General features: G+C 40.0%; 1 protein-coding gene across 1 annotated transcript; it reads left to right on the top strand.

Annotated features, from left to right (window-relative positions):
- Positions 1-1,459: 1,459 nt before the first annotated feature.
- On the top strand, positions 1,460-22,750 carry LOC140244682 (uncharacterized). Its single transcript, XM_072324299.1, has 10 exons — positions 1,460-1,553; positions 2,055-2,163; positions 16,156-16,269; positions 17,163-17,321; positions 18,593-18,720; positions 19,185-19,284; positions 20,119-20,219; positions 20,859-21,040; positions 21,498-21,638; positions 22,363-22,750. Exons 2-10 carry the CDS (start codon positions 2,074-2,076, stop codon positions 22,497-22,499), a joined length of 1,152 nt encoding a protein of 383 aa, XP_072180400.1. The 5' UTR covers positions 1,460-1,553; positions 2,055-2,073; the 3' UTR covers positions 22,500-22,750.
- Positions 22,751-23,098: the final 348 nt, after the last annotated feature.

Raw genomic sequence — 23,098 nt, 5'->3', positions numbered from 1 at the left:
GCGTTGTCGACCTTAGTCACTATCCTCCTGCCCGTCCGTTAATTCTTGAACCACTGAGGTGTACCTCCATTTATGTCAATACTCGACAACTTGTGTAGCATTACTTTGCGGTCGGCAGTGTCAAACCCTCCATAGGTCGGCGAATATTCGCCCCGGTGTATTGGCACCTTCATCCATGGCCAAAAGTTACTCATCAGTTACCTTAACAATAACAGCACTCACGGAAGAATGATTTTGCCCTCAATCCAGATTGAACCGGTCTTAAGACATTGTTCACAATGTGAACGATGTCCTAACACCGGTTCCACATTAAGATGGTGTGATAATTGCAACAAAACTATACGCTCGGGCGAGATACGTGTCAGGTACTGTCATGTGCAGGCCATATCTGAGGGGATCTCCGGGTTGAAAAAAAAAAAAAATGCTCTTCGCAAATCACACGCAAGGCTTGCCCGGAAAGGTGCGACAGGGCCTCCAGGGTTTCTTTTCCAGCTAGTCAAGTCCATTTTTGCCCCCTCCCCCTCAACTTTGAGGGGCGTCTTGCGGGCACCCCCACCTCCATTACTTGAAGAATCGTCTGGCGTTGCCCATTCGTGTATTGTGAGATTGTACCGAATCTTTTCGTGTGGGTTTCATACGGTTTCCTTTCCAGCTACTTCAGCTCATTTTTTAACCACTTTGAAGCCTCCTCCTGGCCACATTTACCACATCGAAAAAATGCCAGACGACAGATTCGTTATACATACGGGACGATGTATTCTGTATACCCATTGTGATGCGCCTTGAACAAGGCTAGTACCAATAAAGAGGTCCGCAACAAGTTATCGCTCTCAGATCAAGACATGGCTTCCCAATCGTGGTCTTTTACAACATTGTTGTGATGGTTTGGGTGCGATCTGCCTGGAATGGAGCGGAACATTTTGATTGTCATGATGTGGTGATTGGGCTGAGTCGTGACACCACGCACTTTAAAATTGGTTCCCTTTCAAGCAAGGGTTACCCCTCCCTCTCCCCCACTCCCCCCCCCCCCCCACCCCGCCTCTGGCACCCGGACTAATACAATATTAATTGCCATTGTCATTGTCAGAAGAGAAAAAGCAACTGGGGCACACTGTCTGTTAAAATTGACATCATGCAAGACCTGCAGCATCTGCGATCGGCATTTGATCGTAGCCCCAAATCCGGTGTAGGCCGGTTCCTTTAGTTAAAGACACGAGGCATGGATGATTGGCTTTCTGTTTTTGACACCACCCCTAAACGGAAAATGATTGAAAATGTCATTCTCTTCGTTGATGGAAGGAAGAGACATAATACTAGCACAAAATGCATGTTCTACATAAAAGTCAATGGCGCGCGTATTATAGTAACTTATGATTATGACGTGCGCGCGTCGTCGTTATCATACAGTCATAATATACTCGCGCACTGTGCACACAAAACATTACATCACGCTCTACAGAACAAGTCTACGTATAGGAGTAAACACGGTAAATGTCACAACATCTGTGAGGAGGTGCGGTATTAAATATCTGCAAGACGATCACTCCGTTCAGGTAAGAATAATGTTCTCATCATTGTCTAGTTTCAATCTGGTCACCAGGAAATATAAAGAATTAAGAGGAAATGCAGCCCTCACTTATGTGAGAACAGCGAACTGCTCATAAGCGCCTCACCGGGAACTATCACTATGATTATACTATTTATTGTCATCCCCCAAGTAGATTATTAATTTTCTAGTCCAAGGGAGCTGTATGAATTCATATTTCGACATGCCGCTTGGTTTGGCAAAAAGAATTGATAGAATGCCTGGATATTTGTCACAGTAACCGTTATGGGATCGCGGTAAATTTACAGAACAATCCTTGTACTAAAATGTATTAATTTGCGTCGTGCTTTTTTCCTGTAAGTTTTTATCACATTCTTGTTTTCAAAAGCAACCACAGAATACCACCCACCTTGTTATTTTATTATTATCATTATTATTATTATTATTATTATTATTATTATTATTATTATTATTATTATTATTATTATTATTATTGTTATTGTTACAGACGGACAAATCCTCTGACAATGCAAACCAACCCGGATTACCCTCTCTTGCCTTATGACCAGCCAGACTGGACCTTGAAATTGAACATGGTGCCCGAGTATAAAATTCAGGTGAGGAAACCATTCCATCTTATAGTAGGAAGGAGTAGGAAGGTTCCATAAAATAATGTCCGATATATATATATATATATATATATATATATAGATAGATATATATATATATATATATTTATAGAATTGATATAAATGTTATAATGTTTGTTAGTGTTGAATGTTATTGTTGATACAGGCGCATTAATCTCACGGATGTTAATTGTATTGTATGTTCTTAAAATTGTGATTTGTAATTTTCGATGTATACCTGCAATTATCTAAAGGGGTAATTGACCTGGTTATGTATAAACATTTTCTTGAATAAAGAAATGATTCAATCATTTCTTTTTTTAACACTAAATGCTTAGAATAAGCTTCGCGGATAAGCTGAGATTTGTTCAATTTCAATTTAGGGTAAATTTCGATCTATTTTCATATTTCGACAAAAACATAGCATACACATCACTTCCGTTTGTTATAGAATATTGTAAAGAAGGAAAAATTAAATGAACGGAGCACAATTAAAACAAACTTTGTACACTCTTAAAATAGTTGGGCAAAAAAAAAAAAATGCCCAACTTTTAACCAACACTGGGCAACATACTGTCCACACAACTATTGGTTAAAATCTACCCAACTGATGTTGGGTAATGAGTTTGCTATGTGGTTGGTCAAATTAAATTGCCCATCAGCTGTTGACCAATCAGACTTTACCCAACTTTGCAATTTCCCAGCCGTTGGTTATATTTTGAGTTGGGTAATCGTTTGCCCAACCAATTTTACCCAACTAGTTATTGCCCAACTTCCATTTGTCCAACTGCTTAGTAAGTTGAATTTTGGTTAATCAAAAATTTTGTGTTGAATTATTTGATGCATGGGTGTTTACCAGAACATGTGTATGTCAAGACATTGTTCATATCTAACCTATCATAATCCTACAGCTAGTCGTAAAGCCTATACCTACAAGTACATCTAGGCTTAGCCTACATCCTAGCCATAGTGGTTACAGCTCGTTATTCCGAAGGTTCGTTATTCCGAAGGTTCTTCAGTCCGAAGATTCGTTATTCCGAAGGTTCGTTTTTCCGAATTTCATTTTCGGATAAACAAATCTTCGGAATAACGAACCTTCGGAATAACGCCACAAATGTTCGGATTAACGAACCCTTTTTCATTTTCGGATTAACGAACCTCTAGGTATAGGGAATTTGTGTGTTTCGGATTAACGAACCTTCGGAATAACGAATCTTCGGAATATCGAACCTTCGGAATAACGCCACAAATGTTCGGATTAACGAACCCTTTTTCATTTTCGGATTAACGAACCTCTAGGTATAGGGAATTTGTGTGTTTCGGATTAACGAACCTTCGGAATAACGAACAGCACCCGACATGGTTAATACCAGGGATATTTCATTCACATTATATAGGGCCATTTAGTTGTAATGCTTTAAGACAGATACTCCCACAATGTTGATTTTTTAACCCCTCCGGTGTTGACGAAGGGAAACGTAAGAAAATTATGTCAAATACGTCCACAATGTAGCTCTTGCTTATATATATCAATATATATATATATATATATATATATATATATATATATATATATATATATATATATATATATATATAATTATATTGCAGTTGCTCCGCGTATTGGCAGTACTAGAAATAGCAATAATAATGTCACAACAGAGAAATGCATTAAATGCCAATCTTGATTTTAATGAATAATCCGAATTTTCGAGGATCCTTCCTCTTCATCAGGGATGACTAGTGCGATGAAGAGGAAGGATCTCGAAAATTCGGATTATTCATTAAAATCAAGATTGGCATTTAATGCATTTCTCTGTTGTGACAATATTATTGCTATATATATATATATATATATATATATATATATATATACACTGTATATATAGACAATACCGTGCCTCTGTGTGTGTGTGTGTGTGTGTGTGTGTGTGTGTGTGTGTGTGTGTGTGTGTTGTCCCCCCCCCCCTTTCTAAAACGGAGAACACCCTATAGTAATTCTTGGTACCCCCTACAAAATCGTAAGGTTCGGCCATCCTTCCATACGTAGGCCTATACCACACACACACACCGTCACATACTCAAGTACCTACACACATACACGCGTACACGCACAGACTTTTTTACTTGTCCATGAAAATTTGCCAACTTAGGAAGGAACGTAACAAAATTACCCAAGTACTGGTAAGAAATACCCAGGCTTATAATGTGCAAAATAATGTTGGTAAATTAAGGCGAATTTCTACCCAAATTTTCTACCCTAGTTTCATGCAGTTGCCCAACAAAGATTACCCAACACGCAAAGGGTATGCGTCACTTAAACAACAGCGGGGCAAAAAGTATCCAACTCTCCATTACCAATTCCGTTGGTAAATATTCGCCCAATATTTAAGCAAAAATAATTGCCCAATGTTGGTTTAATCACCTAAAAGCTCAATAGGGCAATAATTGCCCAGAATGATGATTTTTTTTTTTTTTTACCAACCAACAATTACCCAACTAAATTTACCCAATATTTTAAGAGTGTAGTAATGATAGATTGCAATGAAGACTGAGGTATTCAAAGTGGAGTGAACGATAAACAAGTGAACAAGAATATAACAGGTTTGGAAGCCCACTAAAAGACAGAGTAATAAACACAAAACAACTAAAACAACAACATGACGGAATGAGACTGGGACAACAACCAGACTACATCATGACAAGATGAAAGAAGACAAGACTAACGTGACATCTGACAACAGGACAGACAAGAAAATACAACGCAGACAGAGACCTTTGGAAGTAGGCATAAATACCGATCATATTGTGACGTATAAAGAGTAGAATGGAAAATAGAGAAATTGCCGAAATGACCTCGAAGTGAGTTTGATTCTTACCCCCCCCCCTATTACCAGCTGATTACTTTATTCGAGCAAAAGTGGAGATAGTCAGTAGGCCTACTTAGTATTGCTGATTGTGCGAGTGAGTAATATGCCCCCTTTAAGCTCCATTCCACTGGCCATCAGAGGCTCATCTGATCCGCGGAATGCCAAAATTTCGGCATTCCGATGAGTTCCGATGAAATCTAAGCCGACAAGCGGAATTTTTGGGCCCCTGATTTCTAGCAAATCCAACAAACATCCGACGTTGTTCGGGGTAATCGGATCGAAGGCTGGTAGTCGCCCGATATCTGTCATCCGTTTATCTGATAGTGACGATAGTGTGATCTGTCACTGACCCAACACACTGCTTCATCGCAGGACACTAGTCCGACTAACAGCTGACTAATCGGTCTGTAATCGCGTGTTAATCAGACTCAGACCAGATACTGGGCTGATTTGCGCCAAAATAGGAAATCGTGTATGGAAGCGGATCAAACAGATTCTCCAGAACAATACACCTCCTGACGATAATCTTAAGTGAAATGCCAATTCCATGTAGATCTCTGGAGTCTTTAAATAAGAAGGAAGCTAAAGCAACTAAAAACATCAAAATAATAATGTTCGTATTATAAAGATATACTTATTTTCTTTTTTTTTTTTTTTTTTAGTTTCGTAAACTCAACTGTACTAAGTATGAGGGAGTCCAGCCTGCTTAATGGGACTAAGTATGAGGGAGTCCAGCCTGCTTAATGGGTCTCAGCATGTATAGCATCACGGGTGAAGGGGACCAGAGTATATCCTCCGTCGCTGAATCCTCTAGAGCTGTAGGCGTGATATAGAAGTGCATAAGTACGATAGTCCACTGGCATTTATAGGTGGGGGCACAGGAGCGTCTGCTGGCACTTGAAGAGGAATGAATTCAAAATGTACGCGTGGATTAGATAAAGCAATATTAGTAGAACACGTTCGTGAAATAATCTTGAGGAAAACCTTTCAATCCGTTGAGAAGTTTTGAATCCTATTATACGGTGCTTAAAGGTCCAGTTTACCTTTGGGAGCAGTGATTTCAAAAATTTTCAAGATATCATATTTGATGCATATGTGTAGGTCTGTTGTATCATAAAACATCCTACCATATGAAATATTTGCATTAAAACCTAAAATATAAGGAGATATCAGGGTTTTTCTCATTAAACCGTAACTGTATACGGTTTAGTCTGGAAAATTTTTTATTATAACTATTGTTCACATTTTGTGTATTTAACAACACTTAACATCGATTATACGGATTCAAATTTTGACAGTGGTTGTTTCTATCCCTAACTCACATTTTAGAACTATTTTATAGCACTAATGCCTTCATCTGCAAATGGTAAATTATGCCTTTAATTGTGAACGGATCTCCCGGTTTTCCTCAAGCTTTCACTGATGTGTTCAACTGATATTGCTACATTCAATCTATTCACAGTTTTATTTACTTAAGGTCTCATTCCACATTAACATTAAACGCAAAAGGGGACTTAGTCGTCACTCCGAATCTTAGGATGTAGCTCAAGTTTATATTGTCCGATAAAAGTCTGCCAAGGCGCCCGTGCTCACCCTCCTTTTACAGGCCGTTGGCCATCGGATGTCAACATGTTTGTCTGATGAGTATACGATGAATGTCAGGTGACAGTTGAGTTGATTAGCTATCAAACTTTCGATCTCACAACGGATAGTAATTGGACGGTACAGAATATATCGTTTACCCTCCGATTAGTGTTGCATTTGTGCTGGACGGCTCTGGAACACGTCATGCAAACCGCAGATTGGTATCACATGAAGGTCCGATGACGGTTAACCCGTTGAGGACGGACTGATTTTGCTACAACACGCGTTTCCTACAGACACCTGCCCGAGTATACTCGGGACTCGTCCTCAACGGGTAGTAGAATGCTTAACGGTGCACCACGTATTCTGTCTTGGTATGTACATGTATATGAATAATTGTGCCCATGAAAAGGGCCCACCATGCAACCTCACATAAACAGGGCCTACACAAGAAATAATATGTGATGCACCGATAAGCCGCCTACCATCCAACAGAACCTTTCAAACATTTTATTTTCTCTTCCGGTCACCCTCTGAAGTGCATCGTATCACAATCCGATGAATCTTGTCTTATTGCGTTAGTCGACTATCATGTCAGTGTCATTCGGACGTGCCGGGCGTGGGTCCGATGAGGCGAGATCATTCCATGAAGAAGATAAACAAAATTCAGCAAAAGTGTGCATCAAATCTTTCTGCACATTTATTTCAAAAATGCCGAAACACCCTCGTTTCAATCAGGGAGGTGGGTTCTCTTTTCCCGGGTGCTGTTCGCTATTCCGAAGGTTCGCTATTCCGAAGGTTCGTTATTCCGAAGGTTCGTTAATCCGAAACACGCAAATTCCCTATACTTAGAGGTTCGTTAATCCGAAAATGAAAAAGGGTTCGTTAATCCGAACATTTGTGGCGTTATTCCGAAGGTTCGTTATTCCGAAGATTCGTTAATCCGAAAGTGAATTCGGAACAACGAACCTTCGGAATAACGAGCCTTCGGACTAAAGAGCCTTCGGAATAACGAACCTTCGGAATAACGAGCTGTAACCCTCTTCCCACCTCCCTGTTTCAATCAAACACTTTTTAGTCCGATCAAACACACTTGTCAACACGCTGCAGAGTGCTATGTGGGCCTTGCCGTCACGCTCTCTGTCTGAATCTGTCATTAGCAACTCCGCGCTCTATTTCCTCTCTCTCCCCCCTCTTCCTCCTTCTCTCTCTCTCTCTCTCTCTCTCTCTCTCTCTCTCTCTCTTGTCACTTTCTACATACCCAGAGCATGGAGCTACCAGAGCTTGACTGCAGGCAACAAATGACTTTATAGCTATATGTGACCGTGCATCACAAGACGAACAAAAGTCGCACACACTGATTTTGTGTGGAGACTGAAAATAGGACTGGTGAAATGGGTCAACCGAGCCGATCTTGACTTTTTCATATTTTCTGAAAGAGCAAGTCTTCTTCTACATTATGCTAAAATTTGGGATCATAAAACGGGCCGGAAAGTATGTTTATTAGCAGTTTATCTCGAAGATTTTTCTTTCAGAATAGTGTGGTTAAGGTTGTTTTTACTCTCTAAAAAGAATCGAGTGAAACTATTCACTCTTGAAGGAGTGAATACAAAAAAGAGTGAATTTAGAGTGAAATTGGAGCGAATTTTGAGTGAAAATGTTCATTTTCACTCATTTTGGAGTGACCTCAAGGGTCACTCGACGATTTTGGAGTGATCCGTGACGTCACTCTAAACCGAGTGAAAATGAACATTTTCACTCAAAATTCACTCCAATTACACTCTAAATTCACTCTTTTTTTGTATTCACTCTTTTAAGAGTGAATAGTTTCACTCGATTTTTTTTTTTTTTTTTAGAGAGTAGAGTCCCCTTTTCATTTCTTAAAAACCTTGTACACATTCTTCACTTTCAACTGCTATAACTTTTGAAAGGATGATGCTACTGCTTTGAAAGTTGGCATTAATTAAGGACAGAATGTGTTAATGCGGCATGCTCAATTTCAGTTTAATCTGATAATTCCTTCGTTGTTGTTACTCCAGTGGTTTACATCCCGTTTTTTTCCCATTCATCCCACAGCCAGCACGGCTTGGTAAAGATTAAGCGCTTATAGACACTATACTTCAGAGCCTCTTTTCTCAGTTCACACTTTTCCTGAGTATGTGCCTTCTTGCCAATATTTAGATAGGTTAGGAGAGTCCATTTGGTTTGAGTTATACATCATTTCAAAGCTTAAAGTCTGCTCTTTCAGAATATGCTCTTACCTAAAATTTCATATCTGGCGACTTTTTGTTTGTTTTGTGACCCAGGGTCACATATCAACTCTGTCACTTTTTGTGTCCTGCTGAACACAGCCTTGTGATAGTTTTAATGAAACAACAGCTTAGTGTTTATTCAAGTAGGACCTATATGCAAATCAGTCCTATTTCGGAAAGAAATGATAGCTTGGTCACAATTATGGTTTGCATTTCAGTATAGTTTTCTTCTTTCTTTTATTTCTTGTTCATATAGAGGCTTACCCCGCTTCCCTTAATTAAATGGTACCATTAAATCACCTGGTCTGAACTTCTATCCGTTCTCCGTTTCTCTTTCACAAACACTGATTATCCGGGGCTTACAGCCAAACAAACTTGTTTTCATGTAGATCCCATCATACTTCTCTTTGTACGACCCCATTTCGATTTTGACCAGTTATCATTAGAATTACTTTGTTATCATCATGTATGTATTTTTTTTTTTTTTTGGCCTTCAGCCAAACAAGATTCTTTTTTTATGTAGGTCCAGTCATACTTCTCTTTGTTCAACCCCATTTCGATTTTGACCAGGGAACCGTTTCATGAAAGTTGTCAGCCCCGACAAGATGTCAGTCTCCGACAGTTACCATAGTAACAGTCAGAGAGCAGAGCTTCACAGCCAATCAAAACAAAGGATTTTACTGAAACTGTCGGAGACTGACAACTTGTCAGGGCCGACAACGTTCATGAAACAGTTCCCAGTTATCATTATAATTACTGTGTTATTATCATGTATGTATTTTTTCCCCCTTCATGGAACGCCCAAATATGCCTGTATACAGGTACATGCTTGTAATTGACATGGTCATCCTGTCGGTCTCATGAGCCTTCTTTGCGTAGTGTCGGTCTCGTGGGCTTTAGTCTAGTATCGGTCCCATGAGCGTTCTTTGCCTTGTGTCGGTCTTGTGGGCTTTCTTTGCCTAAATAGTGTCGGTCGCGCGAGCCTCTTGCGTAGTGTCGGTCTCGTGAGCCTTAGGCTGCGTTCACATAGAAGTATACTATTCGGGTATTCGGGCTCGTTTTTCGAGGGCACGGGAATAGCTTGAATCGAACGATAGGATTTCCTCACACCGGTTCACATAGGAGGGCACTACAAGCCAGTTCGGGGTTCCACTTTGAACATGAGCAGAAAAAGGTAATCAGTACCGGCAGAGCATGTTGGTTTTTTATTCACTGAGATAAGCATCTGTGATGTAATGATTATTCAAGTGATCATTATGAGTGGTGCTTGCCAGCACATCCACCTGACAGCAAAAACGGAATTTGACAATATCAATAGAAAAAGATTGTTGATACATTCAATGAGAAATAATGAAATGGATGCTTTCAAAAGTGCTAATTGATGGATCATTCTGGTCACTTGGTCTACGCAAGTTCATTCTTTGTTTGAGCATGACTGATGAATTCCATAAATTGTTACGTCGAGTAAGCTGAAATACCTTCTCTCGCTTGAAAACTCGTGGAGTGCCTAATCAACTGAGAAAGAAGAAAGGTCATTTGTACCGATGTGCCCATGAGCTAACCCCGAACTGGCTTATTCGAAAGTACCGAATAGCTGCGAAAAATATAGCAAAGTGGGAATCAAACTTGTTCGATTTTCTTGCAGCGTATACTGTCTCTCGTTTATGAAATAATGACAATTTTGGTCTGGATTTGCCCTTTAGCAAAAATAAGCATGTAGACTGACATTCTGATGCAGTTTAGAAATTGTTAATAAGATTTGCTAGGATGTAGGAGGAAGAAATCCTCACTGCATGGGATGGTGAGTTGACAGTGCGGGTGATGGTGTATTCGGGGCCCGAATAGCGAATACCGAATAGCGAATAGCGAATACCGAATACCGAATACTTCTATGTGAACGCAGCCTAAAGACTGCTTTCATATAGAAGTATTTCGGGTATTCGGGCTCGTTTTTCGAGGGCGCGTGAATAGCTTGAATCGAACGATAGGATTTCCTCACACCGGTTCACATAAGAGGGCACTATTCGAAAGTACCGAATACCTGCGAAAAGTATAGCAAAGTGGGAATCGAGCTTGTTCGATTTTCTTGCAGCGTATACCGTCTCTCGTTTATGAAATAATGACACTTTTGGTCTGGATTTGCCCGTTAGCAAATATAAGCATGTAGACCGACATTCTGATGCAGTTTAGAAATTGTTAATAAGATTTGCTAGGATGTAGGAGGAAGAAATCCTCACTACATGGGATGGTGAGTTGACGGTGCGGGTGATGGTGTATTCGGTGCTCGAATAGCGAATAGCGAATAGCGAATAGCGAATAGCGAATACTGAATACTTCTACGTGAAAGCAGCCTTATTGCGTAGTGTCCGTCTCGCTAGCTTGTTTGCGTAGTGTCGGTCTCATGAGCCTTTTCTGCGTAGTGTCGAACTCATGCCATTGGATGGTAAAACTCGTCTGTCCCGTATACTGAGTACATCGTGGGCTGTACTGCCCTACTTTGGCAAAAGGAAGCAAGTGACATACCATCCGAACTGAGTTATTGATGTTTTTATAATTTACATAATGAGCTCTTCTTCCACGCCAAATTTCATGCAGAAACACTCATCCTACTAAGAGATGTATGTTAGATAAGACATCATGATAGTCCATTGACGTCAGTGTAAATGACAGACACATTTTGCTCTTTTACGAGAAATGTCATTTTTGTCACTTGCTTCCTTTTGCCAAAGTAGGGCAGTGTACGACTCAGACCACAGGCCTACTTTTATTGTCGGTCTCATGGACCGTATAACTCGTTGGATGACCCCTTACTGTTTACCATTGAGAGTTGTAGGCCTAAGTGGTTTTAAAAATGTTTATTCATACTCCTTGGCCCGAATTCACGAAGGTGGTACAAACGAAACCATGGTTTAAACCATGGACAAAAACCATGGAGCGCCAGGTGTCGCATGGAATATTTCGTTACGAAATCAGTCATTTTGTCAATGAAATGATTATTTCGCAACGAAATAACAAAATTTTGTAACTAAATGAACATTTCATCCACGAAATGATAATTTCGTTAATGAAACGGTCATTTTGTCGACGAAATGACCAATTTCGTAACGAAAAACATTCCGTGCGACACTTGGCGCTCCATGGTTTTTGTCCATGGTTTGAACCATGGTTTCATTTGTACCACCTTCGTGAATTCGGGCCCTTATGTTTCAGTGCAACGAAGAAAACGTGTCTTTTAATAGAGAACACTGTACTATGCTGAATATACATCGATTATCAGCAGGTTTGCCGGTAATACAATTGCGTATTTGTTATACAGTATAATCATAGCGTCGATGGGGTGACAGCACCTTGTATCTGATATTTTGGTGAAAATGACTTTTTTGGATTAATGGTGAGATAATCAGTAAAGTGACATTCTGCCCAACTCCTAGCTGTCTAACCCCAAAAATGAAGTCACTATGGCATGTTAAAAGAAAGTCTATCCCATATGATATAGTGCTTTGGCTGCCATGTTAGTTAGTTTGTTTTTTTTTTCTCTCCCGAACATTTAACATTTTGTAGATACAAGGTCTTTTCGCCCCAGCGACGATAGGGAATTTGTTTGCTAATGACATCAAAAACATGAGCTACCGTTCATAAAGGGGTGTTTGAGTACTTGGTACCACAGCAATTTGGTCCATGTGTACACCTAAACAGATTAAAAAAAAAAAGAAGAAATGTTTTGTATGGAACAAGAGGATGTATTCAAGAAGTCAGCCGTTGTATTTAAAGTAATGAGATTATTTCAATGGGAATATGCATTGCCAACTGAACTATAGAGTGAATATGTAACCAGCCGACGGAATGTGGCAAACACGTATGGGAAAATCGGGATCGATACACATGGCTGACATTGAAATTTGGATGAGAAAGAGAATCGCTGCGAAGATGTGGAGCGTGAAGTGAGGATAACAGAGAGAAAGGGAGAGCGAGTGAGAGAGAGAACAGGTAAGGCTGCGTTCACATAGCTAAGTATTCGGTATTCGCTATTCGCTATTCGCTATTCGGTATTCGCTATTCGGGCCCCGAATACACCATCACCCGCACCGTCAACTCACCATCCCATGCAGTGAGGATTTCTTCCTCCTACATCCTAGCAAATCTTATTAACAATTTCTAAACTGCATCAGAATGTCAGTCTACATGCTTATTTTTGCTAAAGGGCAAATCCAGACCAAAATTGTCATTATTTCATAAACGAGAGACGGTATACGCCGCAAGAAAATCGAACAAGTTCGATTCCCACTTTGCTACACTTTTCGCTGTTATTCGGTACTTTCGAATAGTGCCCTCCTATGTGAACCGGTGTGAGGAAATCCTATCGTTCGATTCAAGCTATTCGCGTGCCCTCGAAAAACGAGCCCGAATACCCGAATAGTATACTTCTATGTGAACGCAGCCTTAGGGTAGAGGACAAAGTTCAGTAACGAAGAGGAACACACACACACACACACACACACACACACACACACACACACACGACATGTGATCGAGGCTAGAACGAGTGTCTCTGCCCTACTGGAAAGATCACAGTGTGTCCCACTTGTGTTCACAGTGTGTTCACGTAGTCGACTATGTCAAAACGCTAATTATTCAGAGGGGTGAAGGTTCAGATTCGAGCTTCTTCACTTTGTCTCCCTCTACAAATTAAATATGTTAAGATCGCATAGTTATTCAGAGGGGTGAAGGTTCAGATTCGAGTTTCTTCACTTTGTCTCCCTCTACAAATTAAATTCACCCCTTTGAATAATTATCTTTCTTTCATTTAATACGCCTTGTCCGCCATGGACTACTTAACATGACAATGTCGGAATATCGGAGCTTGGGTATTTGTTCCATGTTCATCGTGTCACTGCCGGCAACCAGGGACAGCCTGGTGGTAGTGTCGCTGCTCGGAAAGCAGTAGATGACAGGTTCGAGTCCCACTGGTTCCTTTTTTCCGACATGTTTGTTAATTTACAGATCAGCAGTTGCGATCTTAACAAATTTAATTTGTAGAGGGAGACAAAGTGAACAAACTCGAATCTGAACCTTCACCCCTCTGAATAATTATCTTTCTTTCAATGAAAATACACCTATAGATACGAATAAAGAGAATAAAAAAGCAAAGAGACTAGATCTTGCAAATAGAGGGCATGCACTGACCTACTACCTCCTTGCCTACATCCACTGTTGCGACAAAACAAAAACAAAAACAAAAACATGCCACACAAAGCATGCCATCGCACAAACACAGCACCTCCCTGAACACAGCATCAGCAGCACGCAGCAGAGCCGACTTGAGCTGTTCTCGCCGTAGCCTTTTGTCAAGGCGCTCTCGCTGTATGGTGAAGAGAGCCCAGCTGAGTGGCGCGCCCATTACAGCGAGAGGGCCTTGACAAAAGGCTATTCTCGCCGGGATCCCCGACCATCCCCCAAAATATGAAGAAAAAAAAAAAAGAAGGAGAGAGAAGGGAAGGGCGGAAAGAGGAAGAGAGAAAGAAATGAAGAAAGAACGAAGTAAAGAAAGAAGCTATAGACATACACTGGACTGAGGAGTGAGAAGAAGGTTCGTACTAACAAGACGTCGGAATTACGAACTTTATTTTCTTTTCGCATAAACGAACATCCGGACTTCTTCGGAGTAACGAATCATCGTAGTAACGAACTGTAACCCACATCAACAACTGTAACCGTCAAAATAACCACATTTGTAAATTGTAAGCTCAAACTGGGAACACACAGAACTACGCAGTCATAAACCCTGATTATACATGTAACAATCGATTTCTTGAACTTTAACCTACGCAGTAACACATCGTATTCTTTCTCGAGAATTAATGATACTTGACGTGTTTAATTTGATAAGAACAGAAGAGACTTACCCCGGCAGAAGGTGAGAATGGTAGCTATATACATAGAATACATCAAACTCCCCCTCATACTCAAGGGTATATGGCATGCAGCGCATGAGGATGCCAGACTGGTTTAAAACCAACCTTTCCTCACTGCAGTTTACATAATATAGCTAAGAAAGATTTTCCAACGGAACGAGCTATATACACTGACTATCCAAGACATAACCAGTCTTCTATTCCATTATCAAGTTTACAAAGATAATACACTTTCAGTTCGATTTAGTTCAATAATTGAGATGTATTTCCATTCCAGTCGTCGCAAAAGACGTGAAAATGATATCATTATGAATAGAATATAGTAAAGTATACCGTATGTCCCCCCCCCCCAAAAAAAAAAATTACAACGGGACCCTCCGAAATATCTTTAAAAATAGTGAATCAAAACAAATACAAATTCATGGTATGAAACTGTAACTCATTGCCCACATCTTACAGAAAACCCCATTCGATTTGATTCAGTGGTCAAAGAGAAATGAGGATTTTGAAGAGGATGTCAAGAATCTCTTCCCTCCAAGTTCTGTTTATTGTATTCACACACAAAAGCATCGAAGTGCTAAACTTGGAAGAATCAGACTCATGACATGCTTTACAACATTCCACATTTCTCTGTGACCTCTTATCCAAATTGAATGGGGTTTTCTGCAAAATAGAGCTAAGATGTTATATTTTGAGACCCTAAAGTAGCATTTAGACAGTTTAATCATATTGGGTGTTATCAATGCAAAAAATTGATTGTATTTTTTTTGGGGGGGGGGGACATACTGTACAAACAATTTCATTGAAGGAATTTCACTGAAGGAAGAAACTTCCTTCATTGTCCGTCCCTGACTTTTCAGTGAGTAGTAAAGTATCAAGGATATATTGTCAAAAATACCTATAAAACGTTCTGCCAACCATAATGAATAGAGAATAAGTGTGAGGGTAACAGTTTATAGTTCTAGAAAGCACAGCGCAACTTTGACAAACAACAGATGAACGTTACTGAAGTACAGGCGTGTTTGAAGAATATACTACAAAGGTAATGTATGCTACATAATTGACTGTTTTGTGACTTGTAGAAAAGGAAATGTATACATAATTTCGAGCTGTCAGAAATATTATATGAATTACAAAGTATATACTTTTTCTCATTTTTTATTATAATTTTTGTCTGAATTTCTATTAATCTATTTATCTATGCATTCGTTGTTACTATTGCTATCTTATATTTTTATTTCATTTTATATATTCATTCTTTGATCATTTTATTTTTAAATTATTTATTTATTCATTTATTTATTCATTCATTGATTCATTTATTTATTGATTTGTTTGTTTATCCACTTACTTATTCTTTAGCTGGGCACTCTTGGCACCCCGATCCAACGCTGGCGTTTACCGGGGGCTCCCGAAGACTTCGAGGTGCACATAAAGAGGGACGACATGACAGGGAGCGTTCTTTCGGGGAACAAGGTAAAAGTCGAGGCAGTAAAGGTCCTGATATATCACGTCACACATAAGCCCTCCCCTTTGGGAATGGGCATATGAACGATGGGAGGGAGTAGAGCATAGATACTCATTTGAGACATTTCTTAATTGCTTTGTCTCTCACCTCAGGTGTAAGTCATGTCTTAGTCAGGTATCACCTTAAACCGCCACTTAGCATTGCAGATTGTGAATATGAATGTTTGTGACCCATGAATAATAATGATAATAATAAGGTCTTATTTACCCAGGGTAGCCTCTTCAGTGTTGCCACTGCTCTACCAGAGGGCCCTGCTATTATTATTACCCTAGCGTTGCCAGGTACCCATTTATACACCTGGGTCGAGAGGGACATAGTGGGTAAAAACATCTTGTCCAAGGACGTAAGCGCTGGGCGGGATTCGAACTCGGGTCTTCCGATCGGGAGTCGGGAGTCTTATCCACTATCGTGTGGACCATGGACCTAGTCTATGCTTGGACTGACTATGCCACAGCGCCCCCAACTGCGAACTGCGAAAGTGCATATATCCACGTTGCCATTGTTCAATTTCACATCAACAGTTTTGTACTCATTATATTGGTTTGGGGAGTTTTCATACCTTTTCTTCTTTTTCTCGTTTCTAAACAATTTTTTTTCTATTCCCCAATTGAACAGATGTGATAATCATAACAGTAGTAAGATTTACAAGATTTGTAAAGCATAACGTACCGAAGTTTTTTACTGGATAGAATTACATGGATATTTTGAATGAAGTAATTTAAAAGTTAGAGTGTCATCCCTTTCTCAGATTGTTGTTGTTGTGTTTTTTTATTCATTCGTTTCTCTAAATCCTTCATCTCCATCCTCCATCTCCATTCTCTACATCATCCCGTTGCCACAGGTACGCAAGCTAGAGTTCCTGATGGCCGACGCTGTGTCACAGGGCTGTGACGCCATAATGGCGTGTGGAGGCGTCTTCTCAAACTCGTGTCGCGCCGCCGCCATAGCTGCCCGACAACTCGGGCTGGACAGCCACCTGTTTCTTTGGTCCAGCGGCATGGTGAGCGTTTACCTGGAGCTTCCTTACCTTGATCGATGTATAGTAATTAATTCTTCTCATGCCAGGGACTTGGACTGCTGTGTGTGTGTATAGCGCTGTAGGGTTTACTGTGTCAACCCGCACTCACAGCACACGAAGGGTTAAACACATTCCTTCGGCGGGCTGTATTTTTCGTATAATTTTATTTTCATCTGTTCCAGCAAGCTGCGGAAATAACTATACAACAGAAGTCAATTGGTGAATATTGAGTATCATTAAAGTAACGACAGAAAATGGTCCTCATTTATTCTCTATAGCGATGACAAAATTTCATAGTATAGAAATAAAAAAAGATGAAGTATTTTGTAAATGAAAATGATAATTACGGAGAACAAATACCTCACACTCATCCTGCACCATTCCTTGTTCTAAAAAAAAAATCTATACAAATAAGAAGGTTTTCATAATGTAGTTCATAGACCTTCACGACAATCTTAGCAATTTCATTTTCACCAAAGAAAATTTAAGTACAAAAAAGCAGTACAGCCAGAAATGATATATAAGACCTGTGATATCATGCAAATGACGTGTGAGAACTTTTCAATTCAATTCAATCATAGTTTATTTCCAATCAACGAAAATCAAAACATAGTACAAAGTATACATGTCATGAAATAATATTGTTCAAACATTTGCAAAAGATTCATGTAGTATCCGAGATAAATTATATAACATATATTTATATATATACAATAATTTGGAGGAACAATGCATATATACTTCGTGGGCGTGCGGAAAATAGATTCCATTATGGAAAATAGTGATCCACTAAAAAGCAAAGCTTGTGGGACGTGGATCGCTAGATAAATAATGAGTAAATAATATATTATTCGAGGTTTTTTTTTATAGCTATTGTATTTGATATAGATTATTTAAGTCATTTGTAAAGATATACATGTAGTTATATTGAGATACGCAGGTCGGGAAAACTTCAACTTCAACTTCAATTTATTTTTTTCTTATTTCTTGGTGAAAGAATATATAGAATACAACTGAATGTGATGATGAAAGAGGAAATAAAAATGAAATGAAATGAAATGAAGAGGACATCCATGACCATCTCTCAAAATATTAAAAAAAAAGGAGAAAGAAAGGGACGGAAGGATGAATGAAGGTATAAGGAAGGAAGGAAGGAAGAAAGAAAGAAAGAAACTTTAGGCATATACACTGGCAAGCCCGACATGAACCCCATATACAAGTAAGTCATGGTTTGTTGCTTTGTGGGTGGACAGGATCTTCCCTTCACGGGAAATACTCTCCTCGACCGACTCGTTGGCTGCCATTTCTACCTCATCCCTCTCGACTGCCCGTACTCCACCGACGTCCTCCCGAGAATGATGAAGCTGAAAGAGCACCTCAGGTATCCGTACTTGAATACCAACACATGAGAAAATTTGCTGTAAAAATACAGTGTGGCATATCTTTATGAGCTCTTACAAAGTGCATGCGGTGCCACAATCATCAGTATTATTCTACAATGTAAATGGATGCGACAAAAACAGAGCGCGTGCATTTTGTTCCCGTCAGATTGTCTTCCTTTTTTCTTCGCAAAATGAATAACAAAATCTGTAATGTTTATTCAAGGTATTAATAATGGCAGCACAAAACAAAGATGTATGTCAGGTCATGCTCACTGTAATTATCAGTATGTATTATTTACATCAAACGAATGATATAGCCATGGAGAGCTCCATAATACAGCAAACAATTTTTTCATCCGTAAAGCTGTGTCGTTATCCAATATTGTTCAATGAACATGTTATTATAGTAATCGTGATTTTGATGGCATTTTTTATTTTTTGTTTTTTATTTTTTGGCTTACAGGGAGACGAAGGGGAAGAAGGCATACACGATTCCCTTCGGCGGGTCGAACGAGGTCGGGGTGTGGGGCTACATCGACTGCTTTCGGGAGCTTATGAGTCAGGTAGGCCTACGGCAGTTTGATCCACTGATCTGTATAGGAAGTAGATCTGGATATTTCATCGGCCAGTCGCTTTGAAGCCACTGCGCCACCATCTTACCAAGCACGTCACCCATACATTGTATTCGGGGCTAACGTCATGACGTGATCTTGGTGCCAGTCTCTGTTTGAAAATGCGTGCAAGTCTCCATAGAGTGTGCCTGGTAACATGGCGGCGCGGCGGCTTCACTTGTTTGTACAGCGGCCCCATTTCATAAAAAGTTCATATGATAGCAACTCCTGCTGGAATGGCAATTGTCATGGTAACGACAAGAATCCTGCCTCCTGATTGGCTGTTGCTATTGGAAGTTGTTATTCCAGAGTTGCTATCCTAACATCTTTTATGAAATGGGGCCCAGTGGCTTGATCCCTCCTGTGGCCCCTTCTCTCACCCTCTCTCTCTCTCTCTCTCTCTCTCACTACACTCTTCAGAATATTGTATGCCCCCCCCCCAAAAAAAAAAAACCAACAACAACAACTTAACAAACAAAATAAATACAACGGGACCATCTGCAACCATAACTTTAAAACGAGTGACTCCATCCAAATGAGAATATAGGGTATGAAACTCTAACTTATTACCCAGATCTATACAGAAAGCCCCATCCGATTTACTTCAATAGTCAAAGAGAAATGAGGCAGCAGCTGTGCTAAGTACCTGGTTACGTTCATATATTCAAGCCTGCTTTCCGGGCATAGTTTAAACCATGGTGCTACAACAGTTAGCTTCATGTTTAAACATTGTGATCCCAGTCTCAGTTTGGACGATTTGGTATTCTTTTCATGATCCACCCCAAGGGACTCCACGACCGATTCACCGACGTCGTCATAGCAGCGGGAAGCAGCGGGTCGGTAGCGGGCCTGGCCATCGGTAACCATCTCACGGGTGGAAAACTGAAGTGAGTCAACGTGTTGAAACACTTAGTTTTGAGTTCAACATTGATTTTGATACTCTAACTAATATCTTCACGTGATATCACTGCTTTTGGAATTACCATAGCATATTCTGGGCCCCGTTCACAAAACTTCTTATCAATCACAAGTTCCGATAATCAAATGGTTATAAACTACTGAAATCCTTGCATCTGACTGGCTGAGAGCAGAGTTTGTCATAGAAATGTGGCAGTTGTTACTGATAACAAGACATTATGAAATGGGACCCTTGTCTAGACTCATAAGTAGGTCTACAATGCCACCCCATTTTCACTTTGACTTTAGTGATCAGTTAGAAAAATATTGAAGTTCTTAAACTGTTAAAAAAACAAACAAAAACAAAAACAAAACCTGCAAACTACTACTACTACAATCGAACGTACAGGTTGTATAGTAGGAAGGTTAAAGCAATTCGATGTGTCTCGTGTTACAATAAATTCCAGCATTCTTTCAAAACATCGTATCCACCACTCTCCAGCGCAAAACAAAAACAAAACAAAAAGTGAATAGCGCCCGCTACAAAGTATTGGGGTGATCATTCACATCGACGCGCATTATATAAATGATTGAACATGGTACATCATATACTTCCCCGCTAAATTTAGGATCCACGGTATGGCTGCGTGCATGGACCAGAAGTTCTTCCACACCGAGATCGACAAGATCCTGCGGTCACTCGGCCTCCAGGGGCAGGACGGTACGACAGGCGTGAAAGCAGTCGACATCGTTAGCATTTACGAAGAGGTGGTCGGGAATGGTTATGCGAAGAACACAATTGAGGAGCTCGGTACGAGAGTTTGGTTTATTTTATTTCTTTCATTCCTCATCACCTTTCATTCTACTTAATGTACGGTATGCGTATTTTCCTTTTTTTCTCTGTCTGTCTGCCCCCCCCCCCCTCATCTCTCTCTCTTTCTGCCCCCTCTCCTTCTATCTCTCATTCGCTCTTAATATATCTTTCGTATTCATTTTCTGTGTAATTCACCCCCTTCCCCGTTACAGTGCGGCCCCTGTGTGTGTGTGTGTGTGTGTGTGTGTGTGTGTGTGTGTGTGTGTGTGTGTGTGTGTGTGTTGTGTTGTATGTGCGCGTGTGCTTTTCCTTGAAACGTTTATAATTGCCCCCCCCCCCCCCCGGGGACCCTACTTGGTAGGTGGGTTTTTTTCTTCTTCTTCTTCTTCTTCTTCTTCTTCTTCTTCTTCTTGAAACTGTCTGATTCTAGAGATTCACACATTCTTGTCCGCAGATTGTATAGAGAAGGTGGCAATGAACACCGGAATACTGGTGGACCCAGTCTACTCAGGAAAGGCAACATACCACCTTATCAAAAAGATGAGGGAAACTCCCGGGGTATTCAAGGGGAAGAAGATCCTCTTCATTCACACGGGTAAGTCTATTCACACGGATGAGTCCATTCACACGGGTGAGCCCATTGACATGGGCGAGTCCATTCACTCGGGAGGGTCCATTCTCAATCTAAGTCGGTCAATTTATTATGCGGTTCGGGTTCCTCGTACTTTGGATAACATGGATATTATAGCGCTTTGCTTAAGTCAAAGCAATCTTTCTGGAGGAGTGAATTAAAGGCTTATAGTTAATGTAAGACCGCATTCTCCAAGGACGACGGCTCAAAGCTTCCTTTTTTTATGTGCTTTCCATTATTTCATAAAAGTCATGGTCTAAATTTTAGCAATGTTAAACCGGAGTTAACAAGAGCCCCAATTGTCCAGATTGGCTTTTAATTATGGTTTGAATTTGACCATCCTTCATGAATAGGTCAGAATGACCACGTTTGTCTCGTGTAAAGATCAGCTTAACATCCAACTTTACTCAGTCTCATATTCGAAATCTTTTCGGGGGAAAAGGCGTAGAACTTAATTATAAGTTAGAACAGATTTATGAAATCAAAAGAAGCAATACAAAACGAACCACGTTGACCTATATTTACATTCGTTTGTTGCCCAAGTAAGCTTTGCAGGTTCGCGGATATAACCGTGCATATGCTACCGACTCATAATAGATTTCTAATAATACATCTACCATGCAGAAAATTCAAATATCAACACACCATCAATTTTCAATTGTTTGTGATTATTCCATTTGTTTTACAGGGGGTGTGTTCGATCTCTTCAGTGGAGGGGTGGGCAGTGCTATGAGCGCGAAGAGCCACGATGAGAATAGGGTGCACAACTGGATGCAGCTTACCGACTGTCCCCTCGGCACTACAAAAATGGAAAAGTCCATCTAATCCGCGGATGAACCACAATATGTCAAAATAAGTGCAATTTAAGATTCGAAATGTCTTTTTACTTTGTTACAGTCGTTTGAAAATCTTGCATGTCTTTATTACTTGAGAAACTTATCAATGGAAATCGATTAAATGTGAACGTAAAGACCAAGATGGAATCAGTCGCTTTAACTATTAAGGACATGACTGAAACTCTATGTCCACATTTACTGCATTTGAAATATCGTCTTTAATTCACATAAAGACCCATTTTTCTTTCCATCTTCTCGAATAAAAAAGAATCATCTCAATCAACGTGTTGCCACGGATGCACGTTTTCATGGCGCTTCATTAAGAGTTACGACTGATCTTACGCTCAGGAGCGTAAGTCGGCGAATCGAGCGAAATTCAATCCTAATCGTAGGTGTGTTTTATAAAGATACTTACGCTTGATTTAAAGGAAACCAAATCCCAAAGAACAATGTGGATTTAGTGAGAGCAGCAACATCAGTAGAGCACATCAGTGAAAGTTTGACATTTGAGGAAAATCGGACAATCGATGCAAAAGTTGGGAACCTTTGAAGTTGTGGTGTTGTAATGACTGGGTAAGGAGACTACTA

The sequence above is a fragment of the Diadema setosum genome, chromosome 21 (assembly GCF_964275005.1).
Source record: "Diadema setosum chromosome 21, eeDiaSeto1, whole genome shotgun sequence".
Classification (NCBI taxonomy): domain Eukaryota; kingdom Metazoa; phylum Echinodermata; class Echinoidea; order Diadematoida; family Diadematidae; genus Diadema; species Diadema setosum.
This window is presented reverse-complemented; position numbering and strand designations above follow the sequence as displayed.

Bases quoted from the DNA above. Each gene is read 5' to 3' on its own strand.
- LOC140244682 (XM_072324299.1), top strand. From the start codon at position 2,074: ATGCAAACCAACCCGGATTACCCTCTCTTGCCTTATGACCAGCCAGAC. The intron at 16,270-17,162 runs GTAAAAGTCGAG...CCGTTGCCACAG, and splicing joins GCGTTCTTTCGGGGAACAAG to GTACGCAAGCTAGAGTTCCT. The intron at 21,639-22,362 runs GTAAGTCTATTC...TTTGTTTTACAG, and splicing joins GATCCTCTTCATTCACACGG to GGGGTGTGTTCGATCTCTTC.